General features: G+C 40.5%; 1 protein-coding gene across 6 annotated transcripts in view; it reads right to left on the reverse strand.

The window, feature by feature from the left end:
• Window positions 1-691: 691 nt before the first annotated feature.
• Window positions 692-27,729, reverse strand: part of FNDC3B (fibronectin type III domain containing 3B) — a 358,288-nt gene continuing 331,250 nt past the window's right edge. For 5 of the 6 annotated variants that reach the window (XM_060011133.1, XM_060011137.2, XM_060011136.1 and 2 more), the window contains exons 24-26: window positions 23,240-23,406; window positions 20,537-20,664; window positions 692-4,226 (exon numbers count right to left, since the gene is read on the reverse strand). In XM_060011133.1, coding sequence (XP_059867116.1) covers window positions 3,915-4,226; window positions 20,537-20,664; window positions 23,240-23,406 — 607 coding nt within the window. In that variant the 3' untranslated portion in view covers window positions 692-3,914. The remainder of the gene's footprint in view (window positions 4,227-20,536; window positions 20,665-23,239; window positions 23,407-27,729) is intronic. The other variant, XM_060011135.1, reaches the window with a different exon arrangement.

Here is a 27,729-nt window from a genome sequence, read left to right on the forward strand (position 1 = left end):
AAAGAATGATTATCGCCATTCTTTATGCGAAAGAAAGCTTTTAGTTATAAACAATCGGTTCCCCCATTCATTTTTCCCTCAGGGGATAAAAAAGATAGTAGGGATTCCAAGCAAAACAATCTAAACATCAGGGTGAAACCATGACTGTAGTGGGAACACTACACTTTATTGCTATTGTTGTTGTTGAATGAGACCCGGAGGAGGGAAGGGGGTCAAAACTGTGCGAGTCCGTCATGGAGAAGGTGCACCCCAGGTGCTAAGTGAAAAGAGCTAGACCTGGGCTCCTGAGTCTGGTATATAGATAAAATGTTAAAGACACACTCTTTATCCCCACAGACTCTGACAAAGGACTGACAGCCCATGGGCCTTTACGGTCCGCAATCCCATGTTAGTTGGCCCATTGAGGGACATCTGCATTTGTAGCTGCTGCTTTTTTTTTTTTTAATTGGGGTGTAGCTGCTTTACTTCTGAAACATCAGCCTACGTGATTGTGGGTGGCAATCCTGCAGGACCTCAACCAGGAACAGGGTGGCAGCCGCCCCTTTAGACGGTATAGCAAACACCCTGCGCTATGCCACTTGCCTGGCCTATAAACACATTTGAATTTACAACTTCTGGGATGTGGTTTAAGTTTTTAAAAAGTAACAACAACAAAAGCAATCCTATTCATGGCAGAAGAACCCTACTTAAGTCAGAAAGAATTAAAACATTTATTGGGCATAAATATATTACATATACACTACAGATACAGTTAGGTATTACATATAGCATAGTATTTGCAAAATCTATACATTAAAATTGATATGGCAGTTTTAATACAATGTATATGAAATAGTCTAAAATTTACAGGAAAACATATGATTATTTTTTTTTTTTTCTCCTAAAGTTGAAAAGCTTGGAATGTATGTCCAACAGTGAGGTAAAACATTTTGTCTTTCAATTTAAAGAACTGTGCAAGGATAACATTCAAACAAACACATTCAGTTAGGGCACGTTTCAATTTTGACAGGAATACTGAATCACTGTAGCCAACAAAACACGCTTAGAAAATGCCAACGTTTCAAGTTGATAAGAACAAGGCAGGTAATATTCAAAAAATCTTTTTAAAAAGTTGTTTTCTTTTTAAACAATTTCTTTGAGGACAAAGGGCATTTTGCTTCACATGACTGGAATTTTCTTGTGCCAGGGAGGAGTTTGACATATAGAGCATCAGAAAGCCACTCACTCGTTCCTACATATTACAAAAGGGCAAAGAGAGAAGGTTAACATAACACTTTATTTTATTGTTCATGTGTAATGGCAATACATATATAGTTATATCAATATCACATATACATATCTGTGATAGAAAACAGTGCCAGATAGTGTAATAACTTTTTGACTGAAGGGATTATAATGATGCCGAATAAGGGAGAGCAATAAAATAAAGTGCCGTCAGCTAGTGTTTCACACACAACAGCTTTCTGGTGGTTAAACAGATAGATAGCATGAAAATCTCAAAGATCAAATATTCATAGCAATTTTGGCTTAAAGTATTATTTCATTAAAAAAAAAATCCAACCAATTCAGAGAATTTCTTTATAGCAGCAGTTCTGAAGTGTTTCCAAAAAAGGGACTTATTTTTTTCTCCTGCAGACAGGGTTCTCGTACTCAGTTGAATCTTCATTGCTTAAAAAATGCCTTCTCCCCAAAACACCTGCATGAGATTGTTTCAGAAAATGCAGATGCAGTGTTACAGTGGATCATAACACACATTTAAATAGAGGGATGAGCTACGCAAGGCCAGAACTTTGGCAAAAAAATTTCATCTTGATGCCATCAGTTTGCAAGGCTAATTAAACTAATTATTCTAGTCAATAACAAAATACAGAACTTTCTAGTAGTACTTATTACATCAACGTAGGCACACAGAATAATTCATTGATCTTAGCACTTTCTTTCAAGAGATGATTATGTTTTTCTTGGGTACATGTAAACGTTTCAATCGCTGACAATGGATTTTTTTTGGCATTTAATGCACTAGATGCTCTTTATCTTTAAAAACACAAGAAAATGTCAGAAGAATGACAATACTACAGATGTTGCCAAGGAACGAGACTGACCTAAAATTACAAAAGTATAAAACACAAAAAAATAACATGCTACAAGGGAAAATTAGTACATAAGTACATTTAAAAAATTTTACAATAAATAAAGATTGCACTGTAATTGGCATTTAAAGTACTGTATGCAGAATATAGTATAAATAAACCAAAAACAAAATAATGTTGGTTTCCCCATGACTTTGGTATGGGAATATTATAAGCTAGTACAGGATACTGCATTTTAAGACAACACAGACCAAGCACAAAATAGCTATGATCAAGAAAAACCAAGTAGCAAAAATATACAAAAACAGAAGCAGGGGGATACACTGTGTCTGTTGCACCCTTTTGGAATATATTTGCACCTCCAACTCTTAAATGTCCCTGAGGTACGCGAACATTATGGACTTCATATAAATAATCCAATGACTTTGGGTTAAAATTGATTATCTCATGACTCAGAATAAACATGCAAGAGTAACACTTTGCACTCCAATAGCACCTATAGATCAAGGATCTCAAAGCACTTACGAACATTAGAATCCCCATTTTATTTTTTATTTTTAATGCATGGGAAAACTGAGGCACAGAGAGGTAAAGTGACGTGTTCAGATCACGCAGCAAGTTAGTTAGTGACAGATCCAGGGAGATAATCTAGGCTCCTTGACCCCCAAACACCCTGTGCTTATTACCACCAAATACCATTCCCTCTCCACACATGGCCAGGTCAACCCCACAAGAATAGGAACTACAAATTGAGATGACTCTTTTGGGCTTTATCAATTTTCACCTGCTGTTAGATTAGTATTATGTGCACTGAATTAAGCTATTGAAATTCAATCACTTCTTTGATACTTCACTGAATAGCCTAAAGGCAAATTTTTCAAAAATAATGAGCTGATGTGTAAGAAGATTGATCACAATTAGTGTAAGTCATGGACAATGGGCAGAGGCACTAAACTGTCACCAGTTCTCGTCATATAATTCTGGTCAAACATAACAGAATATAATAACTCTAGTGATTAGATCAGAAGTAGTTATATACAAAGACAGACAAACAAGTTAAAGCAGCTTTTAAAATAGCTGAACAAGGAAACTAACTATTGCACAATGCCCTCGAGAAGTTACTGCTATGAATTGATGTGGTACAATCTACAATGCTCCATAATTTATAGATGCATTTTGGTTACTTGATTTCTTAGACAGGCAGCTCATAGTGTTAAAATCGTAAGAAATACAGATTACTAAAACATTTTAAAGTACACATTTTGATCTCAATGAGCTAAACACAGTTAAATAACTGAGTGACAAAATGGTTGTTTAGGGCAGCCTTATCTGAGTGAACACATCTTCTGTGTGTGGTTGTGTGGTGATACTCTGACAACACTGAAATCCTAGCCCTGTAACTACACACACTGTGATTCATGTTCACAGGTACAGATGATCAAGACATAAGAAGTGACAGGTGAATATAAATTACTAAATGGTGACATGGAAAAAAAAAAATCAAAGGCTTGCAAAAGACATCAGTGAAAACAGAATAAAGGCAAATCTGAAAAATTTAAAAGAAAACGTAAGCTAGCTTTAGCTTTTGGTATCTGGTTTGTTTCTTTCTTTTTTTTTTTTTTAAATCCAGTTTAACCTCTTCCTAGTTTTGCATTTCAAAAAGGTGCACCAAAACACTGATATTTTTTTTTCCTAGCTAAATCTGTAAAACAAGTATATAAATCAAAGAACAAAAGGGCTTAAAAAGGGGAGTATCTGAATAAATGTGTGTATTAAAATGTGTAGCATTAATTAAAGTCATACCTCTAGTTTTGCTGGGTTTGTTTACTTCATTAAGAAGTACTGTAATATAAAGGCAAATAAAATGGACAAAGTTGCAAAGCCAACCACAATGAGGGCTGCAAACTGTTCATCAGTAGGCATCATGCTCTTCATTTTGGGATCATCTAAGCTCCCCATGTCCCCTGTAAGCATGACCTCACTTCGTTGTAGTACAAAAGCCGCAGAGGGGCTGAAAGCTCCGCTTAGCTCCTGAGAGGTGTCTAAACAGCGACGACACGCACACACGCGGAACCTATAGTCTGTGTTGGTCTGGAGGCCTGAGATTTGGAATGTGGCTTCTTCTCCCTTGTACACCTTCAAGAAAAAGAAAAGTCCCGGTCAATACATTTATAACAACATTGTGGTCTCTAAAGTAATAACTGTATAACATCGGGGGCCTTGTAGACCTGGCCTGGTTTATGTGAACTCTGCAACAACAAAAAGTACATGGAAAGGCATTTGTCCCAGTCTATATTTCATCTGTCAAGTATTCTGACCTACTCTGAATAAAATAAAATAAATTCAGTGACTCTGCTATTGACAGGAGATAAGGCACTGACCAGAAATACAGGTGATACAAGTCATGATGATGCATCTAGCTAAATTTTAATAATTTAGGCTATAAATCAGCAGATGACTTAATTCATACAAAGGGCTCTCTGATCTTGCTGCAAAGAATATTAAAAACAAATTATAGAAATAAAGAGCAAAGTCTCAGTTGAATGATCCTTTGACTACTGACTACACCATTTAACACTACTCCATCAAGGTAGCCCACCTCCACCCCTAAGAGGTAAGAACTCTTCTGACTTCTCATTCTGTAATTTGTTTGGCCTACTCTAGAAGTTCATGCAAATGCAATCAAACACTACGCACTCTCTTGTGCCTACGAGGTTCATCCATGTAATCGATTCAGTAGTTGTTCCTTTTACTGAAGAATAAGTACTCTATCATATGCCTATACTTTGATGTATCCATTTGCTTTCTGACAAATATTTGCACTGTTTCCAGTTTGGAGTTTTATATAGTAAGAGTACTATGAACATTTTTGTACAGACCTTGAGGACTTAAGTTTCTCTTTTTCTTGGGTGAATACCTAGAAGGGCTGGGTATAAGTCTACATCTAACTGCATGAGAAAGCTGTCCCAAGCACATCCCTTTGCACTCCTGCCAGCTAAGCATGAGAGTTCCAGTTGTTCCACACCCTCACCAACATTTGTTACTGTCAGTCATTTATATTTTAGTCATGCAAATGGGTGAGAATGGTACCTCAGTTGCATTTCCCTGATGCCTAAGTGTTTCCCACCTTTTCATATGCTCATTTGGTCACTCACATACCTTCTTTTGTGAGGAGTGTGTGTTCAGCTGTTTTGCCTATTTTTAATTTGTTTGCTTTTACTTGTAGTGGCTCCTTAATCTGGATGTAAGTTCTTTGTCAGGTATGTGTTGTGAATATCCTCTCCCAGTTTTGTGTCTTCCCTAATCATTTCTTAAGAAAATTTTTGATGCAGTCCTATTTATCACAAATTAATATTTAATTAATTTAATGGTCTGTCTTAAATGTTTCCTGTCTGTTTGACCAACTTGTCCTTTTTCCGTTAAGAATCTAGGATATTTTCTTCCCCTTTGTTAACACTGATATAATCACCATGAGGCTTCCTACTATAAGGACTTGAAATCTACCAGTTTACTTAGAGATTATAAACCTTTGAGTTGACTGAAGAAAATAGGTATCTTTGAGGGAAGGTGGTAGAGGGAGAGCTCACGTGGTTCTTCAATCAAAGTGGTACTGATCCTCAAAATACTCAGAGGAAATGATAACCGCCTTAAAATTACATAAAAATCCATGTCTTATATGAAATAGAGATAGGAAGAAACTAGCTGGAACTCAACCAAATCAGTAAAGAGATTTGGCTGATGAAATAATTAAACAAGAAATTAAAATTAACTGAACACTTTGTAGCTGAGTGGCACTGAGTTAGCCTCTGTAAAGTCCTTAAGACATGCCTGGTACATGGGTAAGTGCAGAGAAAAAGTTAGCTATTATTACTACTACTACTATTTACAACTTTAAAACAACTCCAAATATATTCTTAAAATACAGTGATTAAAAGTGACAGGGGCATTTTCAACCTAGTGGCAGGCCACCTTAAGTAAAGATGTGAATTTTGCCCCTTAATACAAATTCCCTAGAAAATAGAGTATTTCCAACAGTTTCAACTTTGTCTGAAATACTCTCCAGCTATAGAGAGCTAGTGGGAATCTACAAAGATTCAGTGTTTCTAAAGCCTGGCACATAAACTTCTACGAGAAGCAGGACATGGTACCAGAGAACCTAAGTGCGCTGGCCACTCACTTAGCGTTGAGCAAACAAAGACAGCAAGAGGATCACAGTTTAGAAAAGGGATCGGACTTCCAGTGCTCACCTGATAGTCAGCCTTTTTAAGGTTTTTCCTCCCCCATTTTCGAACTTTAGAAGTAGACTTGAAGAGTCTTACCGTATTTTCGTTTAGTGATTAAGCCCCAGAAAACCAATTCTATTTCTCATATATTCCTCTATAAGATTTGAAGCACATTCCTCCTGGTGAGTTACTCTGTTTCTTTAAAGATTGTGGCATGTGTCTTAGCAAGTGGGGTTACAGACAGAACTGGGCTGGAGCAACCAAGAACAAAAGAGCTGTAAGAAAACCCCCAGCCATCCTGAGAGACCACGCCTTTCTGGTCGGTCATTGTTCCAATGATGAGTTAGTTAAATGGCTATTTTAAGACGTGCTTGTTGTCATGGTGACTGCCCCAAGCTATTCAGGAGTTCGGACTACACCATGAGAGCACTGTCTATGAATTATCTCCCAACATGTGGGTGGTCTCAGGAAAACAATGGTGTACACTTTTTTTTTCTTTAAAGAGACCTTTTCATTGTGAATGTTCTTAATTTCCCAAATTTAGATGCTCAAGTTGGTATTGTCTTTTCTTCGAAACTGTTGGGACCATTCACGAAGGGAATGATTTGCAACCTTTGGGAACAGCATACTACCAATCCTTTGCCATCTGAGCTTCGGGTTCCTGTCTGCAATGGCCCAGGTATACAATCTGTTCTGTCTCTATGGTGGTGATAAGTTAATGTCAGGCTGTTGATGGAGTTGGAGAAAAGCTGCCATCTACGCCTTAGCTGCAAGGTTTCTCGATACACCTCTTTCGTCAATTCTTTTGGAGGCCTCACCTCTTGAATGTTTACCCTTATCAAAGGGTGAAATATTGTAGCTGCTGGAGCTCTTCTGTGCAACCCCAGGGCACTGGGTCTAGTCTGACTTGGCCACTGGGAGGCACTGGGCAGCTTCTTCTCAACGGCAGGACCAGGAACTGGCATCAGGATTCCAGGTCTACGTCCTTGCTCTGACCCTTTCTAGGTTTGTCACCTCGGGCAAGTAACAGCTTTGAGCCTTATTTTTTTTCATCTTTAACATGGGGACAGTTACAGTACCTAACGTTAACCCCAAGAGGGATTGAGTATTAAGTGAGAAACTATGTGAAAAATGCTTTGTGAAAGGAATATACTGGAGATAAGTCATCTTTATCAAATTTAATCCTCCTGATTACTCTGGCAGGTATTACTCCCATTTTAGAGATGATAAAACTGAGGATCAGAAAGCTGTTAATTTCTCAAGGTCTCAGGTGAATAAGGGTAGTGGTAGACCCCAGACGAGATCCCACATCTAACTCAAACACCCCTGCTCACCACTGGAACTGCTCCAGCTCCACTGGTTCCACGTCTTTGGTGGAACCCGTCCTCCCCACTTCAGTCCTCATCCACTGACTACGGTGTGATACCAGGTCCACTTCTCTTGACCTTCTGACTTTGTCTTCCCAGGGAGTCCCACAGCCTCCCTGGTGTTTCCACGAAACACTTCCAGATCGCCCCACCCTGGGTCCACTGCCCCAGAAGGAAAGCACTGCCTTTCCTATATGATGTATGGAAAGCAGCTCCCCAACCCAGTCTGTGCCAAGGAAAGGCTTGGGCAGCATTTCTGTGACGTGGCCTCTTAATTATGCCAAACAAACAATGACCTCATGGCTGAAAATCACTTAATTCATAACCTATCCCTACAGATGTTTGAGAGACTTTTGGAAAAAGTACATATAAGTGTTCATTTATATGTAGTATTAAATGATTTCTATGGTTTCCAGGATTTGCATGGCTAGCTCCTTCTAAGAAAGTTGGCTCAGAAGTATATTTAATTTCCCAGAAACCCAATTCATGGAATCTTGAACATCGACTTTATATATTAATTTTGATGGTACTTCCCAACTCTTAACTCCTTAAAGATCCCTAAAAATGTATTGATATTTTGAAAGCAAAGGAGTGCTACTGTTCTCATAACCATTAAGCAAAAAGCTTAGTGAAGGAAAAATGAACATCTAATGGAAGGGAACTTCCTCAATGACAAGTCCAATTGAAAGCTGGGCTTTAATTTGTAAATATGTTTTTCTTTTAGCTATTCTTATTGTTTTAATTAGAAGCGCTCCCCTTTTTCACAAGCACTGTCAACACAATGTTAATATTATCTTTAAAAGTATATATATGATGAATATATTGGGTGTGGGACTGTGTTCTATTATCTCCAGAGCAACCAGCACAATGGCTATTAACAAAGCAGGTGCTCAGTGAATGCTCTCTAATTAGAACCCTTAAATACTTGAGAGTAGATATGCTTATACCACACTACTTGAAAAGAGAGGAAAATTACCAGCAGCAAGTACATGTGAACATTAAGTATCAGAACCCGCACACAAACCACAGGGTTTAGAACAGGTACAGCCGTGATTATACAAAATGGAATCGTTAACAAGGATTGAGTTGTTTTCAGTGTATTGATAGTAGTCAACAATGCTTATTAAGCCTTTTGGATCTTAGTTAAGGACAAATTAAAACAATCCCAATACTCCATTTCCTGAGGATTCTGGTTCCTGAGGTTTGAGATAACTGATTTGTTTTTGTGTAAATAATCACAGCCACGAGATCGCAAAATCAGTAAGGTCATCAGGCCTGCAGCACAGCTGAGGTGACTTTTCATGGGACTGTGCCTCTCACCATGGCAGGGCAGCAGGCCATGCCTCTTACCCCTTTGTTTTCATTCATTTTGACAGGGGCACCATTACAGGCTCTTCCTCCTGCCTCAACCCAATTTAAAAGGCATAGTTCCATTTAAGATTATCTTTATTGAAGTAACCAATCATAATATCACAGTAAGTATACAAGCAATATTATTTTTACAAAGACTATTTCTGTCCTTGATTTGATGTGCAATATATTTTAAAGTAATTTTGACATGTTTGTTCCAAATGAGAGGATTTAAAGTAATACCCAGATAATCGAAATGAAGAATCAGTGACCCTTAATTCAGAGTAACATGCTGTGTAGTTGATATCTTTGAAACAGAGAGCCTTTGGGGGAGGCTGCTGGAGGCTGGGATCTGGGTCAAGGCCTGCATCTCTTTACTAATGCCATCCTTCTCCCAGGAACTGGAAAGGGGGACATAACTGCCCAGCATTGCCATCTACACAGCGCCCTCTCATGACTGAACAGATCTGACGCTCACAGTAACCCTGAGGTAGAGAATTAGTATCTCCACTTCGACAAGACAGCTGAGGCTCAGAGAGGTGAATTAATTCCTCCAATATCACATGACTACAAAAGGCAGATTTCACCTCCCTTGCCCCCCAGCTACAGTGGGAATTCACTACCCTGCAGACTTCCTCTGTAGAGGGTGCAATGCTGGGCAGGAATTGTTGCTCCTGAGCCAGAGGACAGGCCAAGGTACTGTTGCTGAGCTGCTTCTTGGGGGCACGCTGCTTCTACCCCAGTGGGCCCAGAAGCTCTGAGAGCACAGACTATGCTGTTCTGTTATATGCCAGGCAGCCCTCACAGTGCACAGCACCTACCAGTTTCCCAATGAACCAGGGGCCCTACACCTGAACGCCATGAAACTGAATATAAATTTGTTTCATATGCAATTTAAAATGGATGTGTGCATGAATATTTTTCTGATAGAACGGGTCATATCCTGCATCAGATACTTAAACGGACCTATAAACCTAAAAAACTTAAGACTCAGCAAGATAAATGATAGCTTTTAGATATTCCCACCTTGATCTATTCTTACTTTGCTTGGGATTTGACCCTTTATTTACACAAAGATGAAGAAAATGTGCAATAAGACGGTCACAGCCTATTTAACTTCTGTGTTAGGGAATTAAATCACAAACTATTAAAAAAATATGTAGGCTCCAAGTCCTTAAAATAGTTCTCTCAAGGTCAAGAGAAGATCTTTCTTCCCAGTAACTTGTGTGATACCACGAAGAATCAATACACATCCCAATACTATATTCTAAAAATGATACAAAATAAATTCATACAGAGATGCCATTAAGTTAAATGTGGAGCTCTATAAATTTTCAGATTCTTCGAAGGTTTTCATAATGCAACAAATCTGAGCACCAACAATATTAATAATTTGTCACAAATTTTGACTCCCAATAGGTAATAATTTCTTGCAGTTTGCTACCCTTTTCTCATCTTCAGTGTTTATATTTAAATACTTTATGTAAAAATTATTGCTGTCTGAACAGGGATATGAATGTGAATCATTTCGCTTTACATTCTTACGTATATATTAAACTGTTTATGTTATGTCTTGTGAGGCAAAAAAAATCAGTCACCTGCATATACATACAATTTTCATTCTTTTTAAGAATGCTTTACGGACCTCGGGGGAAGATGGTGGAAGAGTAAGGCACGGAGATCACCTTCCTCCCCACAGATACACCAGAAATACATCTACACGTGGAACAACTCCTACAGACCACCTGCTGAACGCTGGCAGAAGACCTCAGACATCCCAAAAGGCAAGAAACTCCCCACGTACCTGGGGAGGGCAAAAGAAAAAAAGAAAAAACAGAGACAAAAGAATAGGGACGCGACCTGCACCAGTGGGAGGGAGCCATGAAGGAGGAAAGGTTTCCACACACTAGAAGCCCCTTCGCGGGCGGAGACTGCGGGAGGTGGAGGGGGGAGATTCGGGGCCGCGGAGGAGAGCACAACAACAGGGGTGCGGAGGGCAAAGCGGAGATTCCCACACAGAGGATCAGGGCTGACCGGCACTCACCAGCCCGAGAGGCTTGTCTGCTCAGCCGCCAGGGCGGGCGGGGCTGCGAGCTGAGGCTCGGGCTTTGGTCGGAGCGCAGGGAGAGGACGGGGGTTGGCTGCGTGAACACAGCCTGAAGGGGTTAGTGCACCACGGCTAGCTGGGAGGGAGTCCGGGAAAAGGTCTGGAGCAGCCGAAGAGGCAGGAGACTTTTTCTTCCCTCTTTGTTTCCTGGTGCACGAGGAGAGGGGATTAAAAGCGCTGCTTAAAGGAACTCCAGAGACGCGCGCGAGCCACGGCTAAAAGCTCGGACCCCAGAGACAGGCGGGAGACGGTAAGGCTGCTGCTGCCGCCACCAAGGGGCCTGTGTGCGAGCACAGGTCACTATCCACACCCCTCTTCCGGGGAGCCTGTGCAGCCCGCCACCGCCAGGTTCCCGGGATCCAGGGACAACTACCCTGGGAGAACGCACGGCGTGCCGCAGGCCCGCCCCGCACTCCGCGCCCCTCCCTCTCCCCGGCCTGAGTGAGCCAGAGCCCCCGAATCAGCGGCTCCTTTAACCCCATCCTGTCTGAGCAAAAAACAGACGCCCTCCAGATGCCCTCCAGCGACCTACACGCAGAGGCGGGGCCAAATCCAAAGCTGAGCCCCTGGGAGCTGTGAGAACAAAGAAGAGAAAAGGAAATCTCTCCCAGCAGCCTCAGAAGAGGCGGATTAAAGCTCCACAATCAACTTGATGTACCCTGCATCTGCGGAATACCTGAATAGACAACGAATCATCCCAAATTGAGGAGGTGGACTTTGAGAGCAAGAGTTAAGATTTTTTCCCCTTTTCCTCTTTTTGTGAGTGTGTATGCTTCTGTGTGAGATTTTGTCTGTATAGCTTTGCTTCCACCATTTGTCCTAAGGTTCTATCCATCCGTTTTTCTTTTCCTTCCTTCCCTCCTTCCTTCCTCCCTCCCTCCCTCCTTTTCCTTCTTCCTTCCTCCCCTTTCTTTCTTTCTTCCTACTTCTACTAATTCTATCTCTCTATATTTTCTCCCTTTTATTCTGAGCCGTGTGGATGAAAGGCTCTTGGTGCTGCAGCCAGGAGTCAGTGCTGTGCCTCTGAGGTGGGAGAGCCAACTTCAGGACACTGGTCCACAAGAGACCTCCCAGCTCCACATAATATCAAATGGCAAAAATCTCCCAGAGATCTCCATCTCAACACCAGCACCCAACTTCACTCAACGACCAGCAAGCTACAGTGCTGGACAACCTATGCCAAACAACTAGCATAACAGGAACACAACCCCACCCATTAGCAGAGAGGCTGCCTAAAATCATAATAAGTCCACAGACACCCCAAAACACACCAGCAGACGTGGACCTGCCCACCAGAGAGACAAGATCCAGCCTCATCCACCAGAACACAGGCACTAGTCCCCTCCACCACGAAGCCTACACAACCCACTGAACAAACCTTAGCCACTGGTGACAGACACCAAAATCAACAGGAACTACGAACCTGCAGCCTGCAAAAAGGAGACTCCAAGCACAGTAAGATAAGCAAAATGAGAAGACAGAAAAACACACAGCAGATGAAGGAGCAAGATAAAAACCCACCAGACCTAATAAATGAAGAGGAAATAGGCAGTCTACCTGAAAAAGAATTCAGAATAATGATAGTAAAGATGATCCAAATCCAAAATCTTGGAAATAGAATAGACAAAATGCAAGAAACATTTACAAGGACCTAGAAGAACTAAAGATGAAACAAACAATGATGAACAACACAATAAATGAAATGAAAAATACTCTAGATGGGATCAATAGCAGAATAGCTGAGGCAGAAGAACGGGTAAGTGACCTGGAAGATAAAATAGTGGAAATAACTAATGCAAAGAAAAAAGAATGAAAAGAACTGAAGACAGTCTCAGAGACCTCTGGGACAACATTAAACGCACCAACATTCGAATTATAGGGGTTCCAGAAGAAGAAGAGAAAGAGAAAGGGACTGAGAAAATATTTAAAGAGATTACAGTTGAAAACTTCCCTAATGTGGGAAAGGAAGTAGTTAATCAAGTCCAGGAAGCACAGAGAGTCCCATACAGGATAAATCCAAGGAAACATATGCCAAGACACATATTAATCAAACTGTCAAAAATTAAATACAAAGAAAGCGTATTAAAAGCAGCAAGAGAAAAACAAATAACACAAGGGAATCCCCATAAGGTTAACTGCTGATCTTTCAGCAGAAACTCTGCAAACCAGAAGGGAGTGCCAGGACATACTGAAAGTGATGAAGGAGAAAAACCTACAACCAAGATTACTCAGCAAGGATCTCATTCAGATTTGATGGAGAAATTAAAACCTTTACAGACAAGCAAAAGCTGAGAGAGTTCAGCACCACCAAACCAGCTTTACAACAAATGCTAAAGGAACTTCTCTAGGCAAGAAACACAAGAGAAGGAAAAGACCTATAATAACGAACCAAAAACAATTTAGAAAATGGGAATAGGAACATACATATCAATAATTACCTTAAATGTAAATGGACTAAATGCTCCCACCAAAAGACACAGATTGGCTGAATGGATGCAAAAACAAGACCCATATATACGCTGTCTACAAGAGACCCACTTCAGACCTAAAGACACATACAGACGGAAAGTAAGGGGATGGAAAAATATATTCCATGCAGATGGACGCCAAAAGAAAGCTGGAGTAGCAATTCTCATATCAGACAAAATAGACTTTAAAATAAAGACTATTAGAAGAGACAAAGAAGGAAACTACATAATGATCAAGGGATCGATCCAAGAAGAAGATATAACAATTTTAAGTATTTATGCACCCAACAGAGGAGCACCTCAATACATAAGGCAAATACTAACAGCCATAAAAGGGGAACTCGACAGTAACACATTCATAGTAGGGGACTTTAACACCCCACTTTCACCAATGGACAGATCATCCAAAATGAAAATAAATAAGGAAACACAAGCTTTAAATGATACATTAAACAAGATGGACTTCACTTATATTTATAGGACATTCCATCCAAAAACAACAGAATACACAGTTTTCTCAAGTGCTCATGGAACATTCACAGGATAGAGCATCTCTTGGGTCACAAATCAAGCCTTGGTAAATTTAAGAAAATTGAAATTGTATCAAGTATCTTTTCTGACCACAACACCATGAGACTATATATCAATTACAGGAAAAGATCTGTAAAAAATACAAACACATGGAGGCTAAACAATACTTAATAACAAAGTGATCACTGAAGAAATCAAAGAGGAAATAAAAAAAATACCTAGAAACAAATGACAATGGAGACACGACAACCCAAAACCTATGGGATGCAGCAAAAGCAGTTCTAAGAGGGAAGTTTATAGCAATACAAGCCCACCTTAAGAAACAGGAAACATCTTGAATAAACAACCTAACCTTGCACCTAAAGCAATTAGAGAAAGAAGAACAAAAACACACCAAAGTTAGCAGAAGGAAAGAAATCATAAAAATCAGATCAGAAATAAACGAAAAAGAAATGAAGGAAACGATAGCAAAGATCAATAAAACTAAAAGCTGGTTCTTTGAGAAGATAAACAAAATAGATAAACCATTAGCCAGACTCATCAAGAAAAAAAGGGAGAAGACTCAAATCAATAGAAATAGAAATGAAAAAGAATTAACATCTGACTGCAGAAATACAAAAGATCATGAGAGATTACTACAAGCAACTCTATGCCAATAAAATGGACAACCTGGAAGAAATGGACAAATTCTTAGAAATGCACAACCTGCCAAGACTGAATCAGGAAGAAATAGAAAATATGAACAGACCAATCACAAGCACTGAAATTGAAACTGTGATTAAAAACCTTCCAACAAACAAAAGCCCAGGACCAGATGGCTTCACAGGCGAATTCTATCAAACATTTAGAGAACAGCTAACACCTATCCTTCTCAAACTCTTCCAAAATATAGCAGAGGGAGGAACACTCCCAAACTCATTCTACGAGGCCACCATCACCCTGATACCAAAACCAGACAAGGATGTCACAAAGGAAGAAAACTACAGGCCCATATCACTGATGAACATAGATGCAAAAATCCTCAAAAAAATATTAGCAAACAGAATCCAACAGCACATTAAAAGGATCATACACCATGATCAGGTGGGGTTTATTCCAGGAATGCAAGGATTCTTCAATATACGCAAAACAATCAACGTGATACACCATATTAACAAATTGAAGGAGAAAAACCATATGATCATCTCAATAGATGCAGAGAAAGCTTTTGACAAAATTCAACACCCATTTATGATAAAAACCCTGCAGAAAGTAGGCACAGAGGGAACTTTCCTCAACATAATGAAGGCCATATATGACAAACCCACAGCCAACATCGTCCTCAATGGTGAAACACTGAAAGCATTTCCACTAAGATCAGGAACAAGACAAGGTTGCCCACTCTCACCACTCTTATTCAACATAGTTTTGGAAGTTTTAGCCACAGCAATCAGAAAAGAAAGGAAATAAAAGGAATCCAAATGGGAAAAGAAGAAGTAAAGCTGTCACTGTTTGCAGATGACATGATACTATACATAGAGAATCTTAAAGATGCTACCAGAAAACTACTAGAGCTAATCAATGAATTTGGTAAAGCTGCAGGATACAAAATTAATGCACAGAAATCTCTTGCATTCCTATACACTAATGATGAAAAGTCTGAAAGTGAAATCAAGCAAACACTCCCATTTACCATTGCAACAAAAAGAATAAAATATCTAGGAATAAACATACCTAAGGAGACAAAAGACCTCTATGCAGAAAAGTATAAGACACTGATGAAAGAAATTAAAGATGATACAAATAGATGGAGAGATATACCATGTTTTTGGATTGGAAGAATCAACATTGTGAAAATGACTATACTACCCAAAGCAATCTACAGATTCAATGCAACCCCTATCAAACTACCACTGGCATTTTTCACAGAACTAGAACAAAACATTTCACAATTTGTATGGAAACACAAAAGACCCTGAATAGCCAAAGCAATCTTGAGAACGAAAAATGGAGCTGGAGCAATCAGGCTCCCTGACTTCAGACTATACTACAAAGCTACAGTAATCAAGGGAGCATGGTACTGGCACAAAAACAGAAATATAGATCAATGGAACAGGATAGAAAGCCCAGAGATAAACCCACGCACATATGGTCACTTATCTTTGATAAAGGAGGCAGGAATGTACAGTGGAGAAAGGACAGCCTCTTCAATAAGTGGTGCTGGGAAAACTGGACAGGTACATGTAAAAGTATGAGATTAGATCACTCCCTAACACCATACACAAAAATAAGCTCAAAATGGATTAAAGACCTAAATGTAAGGCCAGAAAGTATCAAACTCTTAGAGGAAAACATAGGCAGAACACTCTATGACATAAATCACAGCAAGATCCTTTTTCACCCACCTCCTAGAGAAATGGAAATAAAAACAAAAATAAACAAATGGGACCTAATGAAACTTCAAAGCTTTTGCACAGCAAAGGAAACCATAAGGAAGACCAAAAGACAACCCTCAGAATGGGAGAAAATATTTGCAAATGTAGCAACTGACAAAGGATTAATTTCCAAAATTTACAAGCAGCTCATGCAGCTCAATAACAAAAAAACAAACAACCCAATCCAAAAATGGGCAGAAGACCTAAATAGACATTTCTCCAAAGAAGATATACAGACTGCCAACAAACACATGAAAGAATGCTCAACATCATTAATCATTAGAGAAATGCAAATCAAAACTACAATGAGATATCATCTCACACCAGTCAGAATGGCCATCATCAAAAAAATCTAGCAACAATAAATGCTGGAGAGGATGTGGAGAAAAGGGAACACTCTTGCACTGCTGGTGGGAATGTGAATTGGTACAGCCACTATGGAGAACAGTATGGAGGTTCCTTAAAAAACTACAAATAGAACTACCATATGACCCGGCAATCCGACTACTGGGCATATACCCTGAGAAAACCAAAAGTCAAAAAGAGTCATATACCAAAATGTTCATTGCAGCTCTATTTACAATAGCCCAGAGATGGAAACAACATAAGTGTCCATCATCGGATGAATGGATAAAGAAGATGTGGCACATATATACAATGGAATATTACTCAGCCATAAAAAGAAACGAAATTGAGCTATTTGTAATGAGGTGGGTAGACCTAGAGTCTGTCATACAAATACTGTATGCTAACACATATATATGGAATTCAAGAAAATTTAAAAAAATGTCATGAAGAACCTAGTGGTAAGACAGGAATAAAGACACAGACCTACTGGAGAACGGACTTGAGGATATGGGGAGGGGGAAGGGTGAGCTGTGACAAAGCGAGAGAGAGGCATGGACGTATATACACTACCAAACGTAAGCTAGATAGCTAGTGGGAAGCAGCCGCATAGCACAGGGAGATCAGCTCGGTGCTTTGTGACCACCTGGATGGGTGGGATAGGGAGGGTGGGAGGGAGGGAGATGCAAGAGGGAAGAGATATGGGAACATATGTATATGTATATAGCTGATTCACTTTGTTATAAAGCAGAAACTAACACACCATTGTATAGCAATTATACCCCAATAAAGATGTTTAAAAAAAAAGAGAAGGCTTTACAATTAATACTGTTTGAAAAGAAGTTTTAAGGTTCTTGAAAAAGGCTTGTGCTTGAAACGTTTTTTAAGTGGCAGAAAAGCCAAACCAATATATGCATTCATTCTAATACAGAGTAAAACTTTAGGTGAGGACTTAATACTGTAATAGACAGTCTCATAATTAGAACCAGATGCTCGCCCCACATCATGATAGCTCAACCAAAGAAAGCTAATTACAGAGTTAAAGTCAATGTTTCCAGCAACATATCAGAAAAAGACTTGGCCCTTACCATATGTCGCCTGTAAAAATGAGCTAGGGGAACAGAAGGACACTGTTCTATTATTGGTGATTTTTTTCACCTCAGTTACAAGCATCACTTCTAAATCCCCCCTATGGTGAAGTTTACTGATTCTCACCACTGCAAGTATAAATCACCCTGTTCCTGTGAAACTGCCTCTTTCACGCACGCAAGAAACATTTACTGAGTGCCTAGCTATGTGCCAGACCTGGGAAAATAAAAATGAATAACACAAGCCCACACATTAGTGGATCCTGCCTGATTAGTGCTGTAATTGAAGTATACACAGTGCTTCCTATATAAGCCCATAGCTCTGCTGTGGTGTATGCTCTGCACTGACGACCTCTCATTTTCTTTTGCTTTGCCTCTATGAATTCAAAGCCTGTTATCTCTGGACTATAATTATTTTAACCATTACTCTGCACACATAAGATAAATAGATTTCATTCCCTATCTCGTGTCCAGAACAACTGAATGAAGTACTCAAAACATCATGTTTAAGTTAATGTCTATTGAATAGGGAGAAGCAGAAAACTCAGTACAAATTGTCCCTGACTCAACGGTGGCTTTTCAAGTACCACTACCTGCCTTAATCATTTCTTGGTAAATGCAGGAAATACACGGTTACGAGAAGAATGCTAATTCCCCAGCTACTGAGCCCGCCCTGGTGTACTGTGTTTTCACCTACTTTCAACAAGAAACTCTTATTTATAGCTGTTTACAATGAGAAATATATTTTGAAGCATATATGTAATTGTGTATTAGTATTTGTGTGTTCATGAGACAAAATATACAACATTAAACAAATAGCAAGATTCAAAAGAGCCAATCTGCCAGTGACATCTAATTTATGAATGTGTATAGATACTGAGTAAACAATGCTTTTTCCATGTAAATCAGCAATCAGTAGGCTTTGAGAAGCAGAACATTTTTTCCAAGAACAGGTTGGAAAAGCATGGTGGTGGAATAAAAAGGTTTATAAAATACAACGATGAACATGCAGTGAATGTACTGCTGGCAAGTGAATATTGTTAAGTGTCAAGTGATATGTTGTAAAATTTGGTAACATTTCATCTTTAGCCATTTGTTACATTGCTATGCGACAGGACAATGCTACTGGTGTTAAAGATGACTAAATCTAGCAGGGAAAATCCTCTGCTCTTCGTGTGCGCTGAGACTCTGAAACCAGTAATATATTTGTGGTAAGGTGAAACAACTGCACACATAAAATTACTGACTGTGAAGTGAAATATACTGTATAAAACGAGACTGTAAGGTGAAAGGAAACAAGAGTGGTTTTGCTCTTATTTCAGAGGAATGATGGAAACTGGTGAAATCATCCACGGATGTTAATCAATACTGGTGGTGCCTGTCTTGTTTAAAACAAGTTTTTGCAAAATGTGCTTAAAGCAATTCATTCTTTTATCTGGCACTTCATATTAACGAAGTACAGTAAGATTTACTAAAATTTTCTTTGATTCTTTTTACACATTTTTATTTACAAGTATTCTTTATTATTATACGAGGAATATTAACCAGCAAATTAACAAAAACTCTGAATCAAATTATTTTCTACTTGTTTTGTGTACCTGGAGCCTCAATAGTTGAATACAAAGAAGTGTTCGCAAATTATGTTAACGATTCGGAAGGCAGTGGCATTTATCTTCAACTTCTTGAGTTTGACATGAATGCATTCCTCTATTAACAGTGCTGGTAAGGAATGGGTCCTCAGCTTTTCTAATGGAGTAACAATGTTATATTCTGATTTCACACAATTATTAAGTTCCTGGGAACATTATGGAAAGCCACAGAGTCTCTGAATCCTTCACATCCAGTGACAAGATAATGTGTGGCTTTGGAAGAATTAGGATCAAAAAGGGTGTCAAGAATGATAAACCCAAATTCTCTATCTGGTTATATTCCAATCACATTCTTTCGTGTAAGGGTTTATCATGTGAACTGTATAGCCTTGCTACTAAAACCACGATCCATGGACCAGCAACGTCAATGTCACCTGGGAGCTTGAACCTCGACCCCAGACCTACTGAATCAGAATCTGAATTTTTAACAGATACTCAGGTGATCCTATGCACAGTAAAGGGTGACAAGTAGTGACCCAGAGCTTCTGAATCACAGGCTGATAGGTCATTTTCCTTATCCTTCAATTATAACTTCCATAAAAAAGGCAAACAGACATGGGCTTTAGTAATTAGGTGGACACTACTTCCCTATAAAGAAAAACCACTGGCACTTTAGTTTTCAATACATATGAATATCAAATACAAATACAGAACTTAAAACCCTTCCCAAGATTATGCTTGTGGAACTGAAAATTTAAGAATACCACCACATACAAAATAAAATGTAAGCTAGAGCTACTCTACCCTGAAGAATTAGGTAATGGGTACAAGTGAGGCAGTGCCTACGACCAATTTTGAGAAAAATGTAGTTCACTGGCTACTAAATTATTCACCGTAAAGGCAGAGGCAAGGAGCCAGCCAGACCCTGACAGGCCACGCACGTGCCACGCACGCTGGTTCTTACCTGTTTGTACTCAGATTCTCTTCCAACCAATACCTGCAGAATGTAGTTGACAGGATCGCCTTTCATGGGTGGTACCGTCTCCCATAAAATTTCACATGAATTTCCTTCTAACTGTGTTACTCGAGGTGCTGAAATACAAATCCACACATCCAAGCTCAAAATTCAAAGCATCATATGAATAGCCCATATTTTAGTAATATTAGTGAGAACCCAGAGAGAGAGAGAGAATGCTTGTGCCCACCCTGAGAGGGGAGTTTATTTGCCCAGCCTCCTAGAAAACTAGCAGGGTACCCTTTACACAGAGAAGACATCCCATGCCTAGCAAGCCATTGGCGAAGAACCCTTTGCTCGCTGTCCTATTAATAACTATTTGGCCTGGGTTGCATTTTTGTTATTTTTTTGATGGCTAATGAGCACCTTCCATGATTAAGCCCTGTGTTAGGTTCTTTGGGGGATGCAAAAATAGGTACCATAAATACTGCTTTCGAGGAAATGAAGATCTAGTTGAGGGAAGGGGAGAGAAAGGTATGAAACAAGTACAAACAAACATAAATGTAAGGCAGATTAAAATGAGAGGTACAAACAAAATGTTGGGGAGTCCCAGGGGAAGGAAGTCACATCCGTGTGAGAGTCTAAGAAAGGTTTGAGGAGCAGGTGGCATTTGAGGTAAGCCTTTAAAAGTTACCTTACGTTTATAGTTTTTAGTTTACTTTTTACCTACTGGACTCATTGTTCCAGATTAAAGTGAACTTATGTTAGTTTGCAGAAAAGCACTTACATGTTGCAAAATTTTTAAATATTTTCTTACAGCTTATACTGTATCTCTACAGCTTAATTCAATATCTGATATTTTTCCATTTTGTAACTAGCATGTGTAACTGCTCTTGCTGAATGCCCTTATTTTTAATTTCTAATTTTTAAATTTCTAATGACATGAATTCTTCAGAGGCAGTTGTTTCTACTTTCAATTCTGTACAATGCTGTTTCAGAAAAATAAAAGTTGTCTTAAAAAAAAAGTTTGTATTAGTTGGCCAAAACTACAATTTATGGAAAACTAAATAATCTCATCAGACTAAACAGTCCTCCAGCTAAGACAATTTCCTAAATCTAAGAATGAGAGGAGGAACACCTGATCGTGCGGCAGTGTGAGGACACTGTCCTCCTGAAGAAAGTGTACCACGACCTGCAAGAGCTATCAATTTGGTGTCGTATTTTCCACAGAATGAATCGCCCCCAATAATCACCTTCAGAGGCAAAGGTAGTGCTGGGAAGACCCCTGAAGTTATTTAGCTAATTGGTAAATGTGGCAGGCCTTCCTGTTACAACAACAAACCTATCAGCCACAGCGTGCTCAGGAATCTCCTCTGTTAGAGCCGAAAGGCGAAGCTACACCAAAAGGCCAGGGCATTTACTGCCCAAGTGACCCAGGAAGTATACATCCATTTATACCAGTTATCTTCGTCACATGAAGAAGCCAAAGAGCTTCTGGACCACTGAAGGGCAGGGGAGCAGGGGGAAGGTATTTACCATAAAGTGCCCTGAAAGGAACTATGGGAAACCTTCACAGAATGCAACCACACTGTGGTCAGACCCTGACCCAGGCCCCGGAGGCCCCGCACCCTCCTGTAACGCACTCCGTGCCCTGGTGTAGCTGATACACGCCTCTGTGCAGAAGCAGTAAGTCAAATGGCCTTTCTCCTGGGGCCAGACACAGACAGAACCTTCTTAACAAATGGTGCTCACTGCCTAGCCACCCAAATAATACAGCCAACTCTCACTTTACCCCATGTAAAACCTGGTTCAGGTGGGCTGCTTATCTGTCAGCCTCAGAGTCATTTCGGGCAGCAGCTGGATAAAGCAAAGACTGGCAGCAGGGACCCTCACGAGAATCACACTACCGGGGAGGTGAGGGCGCAGGCTCAGGAGTCCATGATGGGCTGGGACTGGGCCCAACGCTAGGTGGGAAGGGCTGAGCCAGCTTTTGCCCTGTTGCTGTCTGCCCGGCTTGGCCAGTCGGCTGTGCAGTGGCTGAAAATGGGAGATGAGGGCTCAGCGGACCCGGTGGAGGGAGAGCCTTGGGGGCGTGGCTTTCGCTCCCTCCCTGATCCCATGAAGGGGGCAGAGGGTAAACCAGTCATTCACAAACCTCAAGACAAATACTCCAGGAGGTGAGAACAGGCCACTGCTACAGCTTTCCAGTGAGGGCTGCGGGCTGGAGGAAAGGCTGTGGATGTTGCCTACACCGGCCTCTAATCTACTGATGCACCACAGTCATCCAAAGATGCAGGCGAAGCGCTGCAGAGAGACACTCAGACCTCTCGTGGTAGCCTGCCATAAGCGCTACATCACCAGGAATTCACCCGCATTCCTAACCCAACATCTGCCGCTCAGGTCGGCTTCTTTTCTTCGTCCATCTATCCCCCGTGGGGAAGAGGCTGTCTCACCATTAAATTATCTGTGATAATAATCTACACACACTTGAGAAAAGTCATTACCGGTAAGCCCTCTCCCTTAAGGCCTCTCATTTCCCCTAGAGAACCCATTTCTCAACCATCTCTTTTAGAAAGTTCTTTTGATTCTATCTTGCTGATGTGAGAAATATTAGGAGAGCATATTCAAGGTCAGAATCGAGCCTCCTCCTCTTAAATCCCAACATTTCCTCACTCTCACAGAAGAGCATGACTGCATACACGGTCCACAAACCTTTGATGCTGGGGGGGACACTCTTGGTTGTGCTGAAGGTGTAGGTTTCCGAGAAAGGCCCTTCCCCAGCCTCGCTGGCTGCCTGGATTCTGAAGGAGTAGCATGTGAATTCAGTCAGCCTCTGGACCTTATAGGTGTGGCTGGGTCCTCTGTAGATTGAAATAAACCTAGAGAAAGGAGCAGAATCCATTAGCCACCTGAACTTTTATTAGTGACAAGAAATTATGATACAAATGTGGAACAGATTAGACCAACTTGGTAAATGCTTTTCATACCATCTGAATTAATCATCAGCCAGTTGCTATGTTACTGTTAAGTTTAATGTCTAATATATGCTTACATAAAAGAAAACCACAAATTTAAGAACATATAAAGCTTAGAATGAGATTCCTTTAATTATGTTATAGATTCTAGAGACATCAGTTGTTCATGCTTTTGTTTACTGATAAAGAACAGAAATTTCAAATTTTTCATAATGGCAATATCTATATAATCTGATATGTTACCTTACCTTCTACTATGAACTAGGCAATGAAGTTAATGTTAATTGGGCACCGGAGAAATACAGTGTCCTCTTTACCAGAATTTTCTAAATAACAGGTTTAGCTAGAAAATTCTTTACATTTTAACCTTTATCTTTCCAAGAGCTTTCAAAGCCCCTTTCTCAAACTAGTAAGATGCCATTTACGATTATAGATCTTTGAGAAAATATGTAAAAAGAAAATATATTTTGCTCAGAATCATCCATTAGCTTAATCACAATAACAGAAAAACAGCACAGGTGGGCTGGACAGTTTAGATGGGCAGCTTCTGGATCCTTCTCCCTCCCATCAGGACTATTTTGTACTTCTCTGCTAAATAATATTTCCATGAGACACAGGCATAAGAGGCATGAGGATAAAAAAAACAGGCCTTACATTTTGAGTGTTTCCCCTCAGGTCTTGGAAATTAACATTTTCACAGTGAAACGGGATTACTTAGAACTGCAATATAATGTTACCGTTTGTCCTTTTATAGTTAACCGTAATATTTTGGAAATAATATAACTTCCCATAAGTTATCCAGGATCTTCAGTAGATTCAGAATCTGAATCTGCTGGCCTGGGGACACTTTGAGAACTTCTATATGAGTTAATCCAACCACACCGCCTTGTCCCTACACAGGCCAACTGTTTCTCCCAGTTTCTCGGCATCTGAGGACAATCCGCTGTCTTCAAATGCTGCTCGAAGTCAGGCAGTGATAGAATCACACACAATTCAAAATGTCTCTTAGGCTGATTTGGCCTAAGGGTAAGCAGAATTTATGCACTCATTTAGCAAATATTTTTTGAACATCTGCTGTGTGCTAGACTCTGTGTATTCAGAGATGAATTAGACCTAATCCTGTGGGTTAGCTGGTCCCGTGTGTGGGCAGGGTTTTCTGAAGGAGAGCAGCAGCTTTTCCACCTGCTAGCGAACAACCCCTCCAGATGGATGGACGGATACAGAGATTAAACAGCTTTTTTACAAAACCTGTCAGTCGATACTTATCTTAAAGTATCCATGCATTAATCAGCCTTTGCAGTTGAGTTCCTGAGCCCCAGTCATTTCACCCATTTAATGTTCCTCTGCTTTGCTGTGTAAGGAAGCACCTTTTACTGAAGAATGAACATTTTTAATTTCAGGAAAAGACAGAGTCCAGGCTGAAACCCAAATACCATGGTAACCTACTTAGCACTCCTGACACATTACGGCCTTAATGAAGATACCCCTTGCTAATGCTAGAGGCTACTTATTAACTCAGCCTCACCCAGGCTAGAATCTCTAACTAGAGTAATTGCCCTTACTTATACCACAAAATGGAAGTCATGGCATAAGAAGTAAAAATGTTACATCTTCATTACAAACTTGCAGTAAAGCCGGGTGTTTAGAGGAGTTTGGAGAGGACTACTAGCAATAGTACTGCTTCCTCGCCCGTGCCCTGCTCTGAGAAGAGTATTTCCTTCTGAAATAAGTTCAGTATATCTATGTAGGCAGCAGCACTCACATTCACAAAGAAATTTACTGAAGCAGATTCAGTACTCTAATTTTGTAGTATAATCTAAACTGAGCAAATAGCATATTTTCAAATATTTCAATTTTCAAGTTCATCAAAACCTGCTGTTTTTGGAATAGCTATTTTGTTCCTTTTTCTTGTTTTCCTCTTGTACCACAGCATTTTATTAATCGTTTAAAATTGCATTCCTATTTAGAAAAAGCACTGTGGAACAGGTGATTGAAAAACTTTACAATGAAAAACTTTACAATGTTGCCATTAGTGCATTTGTTTGCCTCCAGGGACAGTGCAATAAAGCTAGTGACAGAGCCCACCCCAGGTTTAAATGGGTTAATACAAGACAAGTGCTTAGAATAGTCTTGACATGTAATAATCACTCAGTAAGTGTTAGTTATAATCATTTCATAATGCTGAGAAGACAGCTAACACTGAGGTTATTTTCTTTCCTCCCGGGTGGAGGGTCAGCCGTGTGGTGAGAGGCTGCCCTGCACACACTGGCTGTTTACCCTCTCCCACTGGACCTGTCAGTGAAGTGCAGGCAAGAGCACCTCCCTCACAAGACTGCTGGGATTCAATGTGAAAACTCACGTAAAAGCCCCAGTTCGTACACAGAGTAGCCCTCAAATAAGTATCTGTTGATCCTAAGCTTCTTTCTGTACATGCTGACAGTAACTTCTCCTTCAAACAATAAACACCAACCAAAACAAAATAAAAACACACAAGCCAACACAAAAAATATAATCCCTCTTTCACCCCAATCCTGTAATTATCTTCCATCACTCCAAGAGGCAGGGGAAGAAAGAACCTTCTTTCTTCAGAGCCAGTGATTTAGAGCCAGTTGCATGATGGCCTCTCTGGGAGGCTCCATAGGTTAACACCCTGTGGCTAGAACCACTCGGGGAGGGAATAAAAATATTCCTCAAATATTTGTTTTAAAAAGGCAAACTTAATTTTAAAATTCATTAGTAAGTAAGCCAGACGCCTTTGGTGATAGAATTAAACATGCTACATGTCCCAAGACACAATGATTGAAGACTCCACATTTTAAAACAACCAAGGACTCAGAGCTTGGAGCAAGGCTTTGCCATGAAGAGGAGAACAGTGGCCATCCAGCCGTCCCGACGGCTGTTCCTCCCCCTTAACGTCATTCCCTTGACTGCTCAATCCCACGGGGGTGGCCCAGGTGACAAGGGACGCAATGTGTGGGGAGTCTGCGCTCCCCTGGGCCACCCCTTGGTCTATGCTGCCTGGTAAACACTGGGCCACCCTTCACTTCTCCCCCTGCCTCCTCCACACTGTTGGTGTCAAGGGGTGGGGCACGGGGACTTGGACCCAGGAAGACTGGCCATGAATCTCAGCTCCGCCCATAAGGCTGCCAAATCGCTCGCACCTGCTAATCATTTCTCCATCTGCAAAACAGGGACAGTATCCACCTCATAGATCGTTTTGATGAGCCAAATGCAGAAATGTGAGGAAAAAGCTTAGCACTGAGCCCGACACGTAGTAAGAGTTCAATACAGTGTACCCAATGGCTCCAGACCCTGCACCATGAGTGCCACCAACCAACCTGATCAGGCTAAGGTGCCCTGAGGATCACTGTGGCTCTCAACTCCCACCACGCAGGCCTTTCTCCAGGTTGCTGGGGCCACAACCAGTTCATGCTGCAGCAGGAAGAGGTCCCTCTGAACTTGTCCTGCCACATCTGTTATGGCCTGTGCTAGACATATAGCTCTCCCCCAAATAAGTTAGTCTAATCTGGTGACCAAGGAGTGCACATGAAATGTTCACTGTTATTTTTATTACATGAATGCTCCTATGCTATAGAAACATAATGAAATTATATCAATATATAGGTATGGTTCCTAGAATGTAGTTCATGCTCAATAAAGCCACTGAGTAATTTTAGTATCAGTTCAGGCTGAGGCCTGTGTAGCCACAGGGATCCTCTGTGGTATCACAGCCCCTTATAGGTCTCCCTGGAGCCCTGGGCCCACACTGGCAGTGCCTCTGAGAGGTCTTGTACTCCATCCTCAACCCCTGCTGCCCATAGCCACATACATCTGGAGGCATCAGCCCCATGACCTAGGGCTCTTGTGAAGGCCAAGTAAGAGGACAGGTGTGGAAACATCTTGGGGCTCCGCTGTGGAGCTGCCCCACTGGTGCAGGGGCTGAAGGTCCAGCGGGTAATAACAATCACTGCAGACAGCAGACTTGAGTTTGAGTTCAGCTTCAACAGCCTGGTGGTCTTCACCTCTATAGCCAAGTAAGCTGTTTCCTCCTGTGTAACATGGGCACGATAACAGTGCTGACCGCCTCAGAGAGTTGTGAGAATTAAATGGGATAATGCAGAGAGAACCCATTACAAAATGCCTAGCACTTGTGAGTGCTAGATAAATATTAGTGGTTACTGTTTATAATAACAAAGCACCAAGGTTCATGAATGATTTACCTAGTTT

Source organism: Delphinus delphis, chromosome 4 (genome assembly GCF_949987515.2).
Source record: "Delphinus delphis chromosome 4, mDelDel1.2, whole genome shotgun sequence".
In the NCBI taxonomy this organism is placed as follows: domain Eukaryota; kingdom Metazoa; phylum Chordata; class Mammalia; order Artiodactyla; family Delphinidae; genus Delphinus; species Delphinus delphis.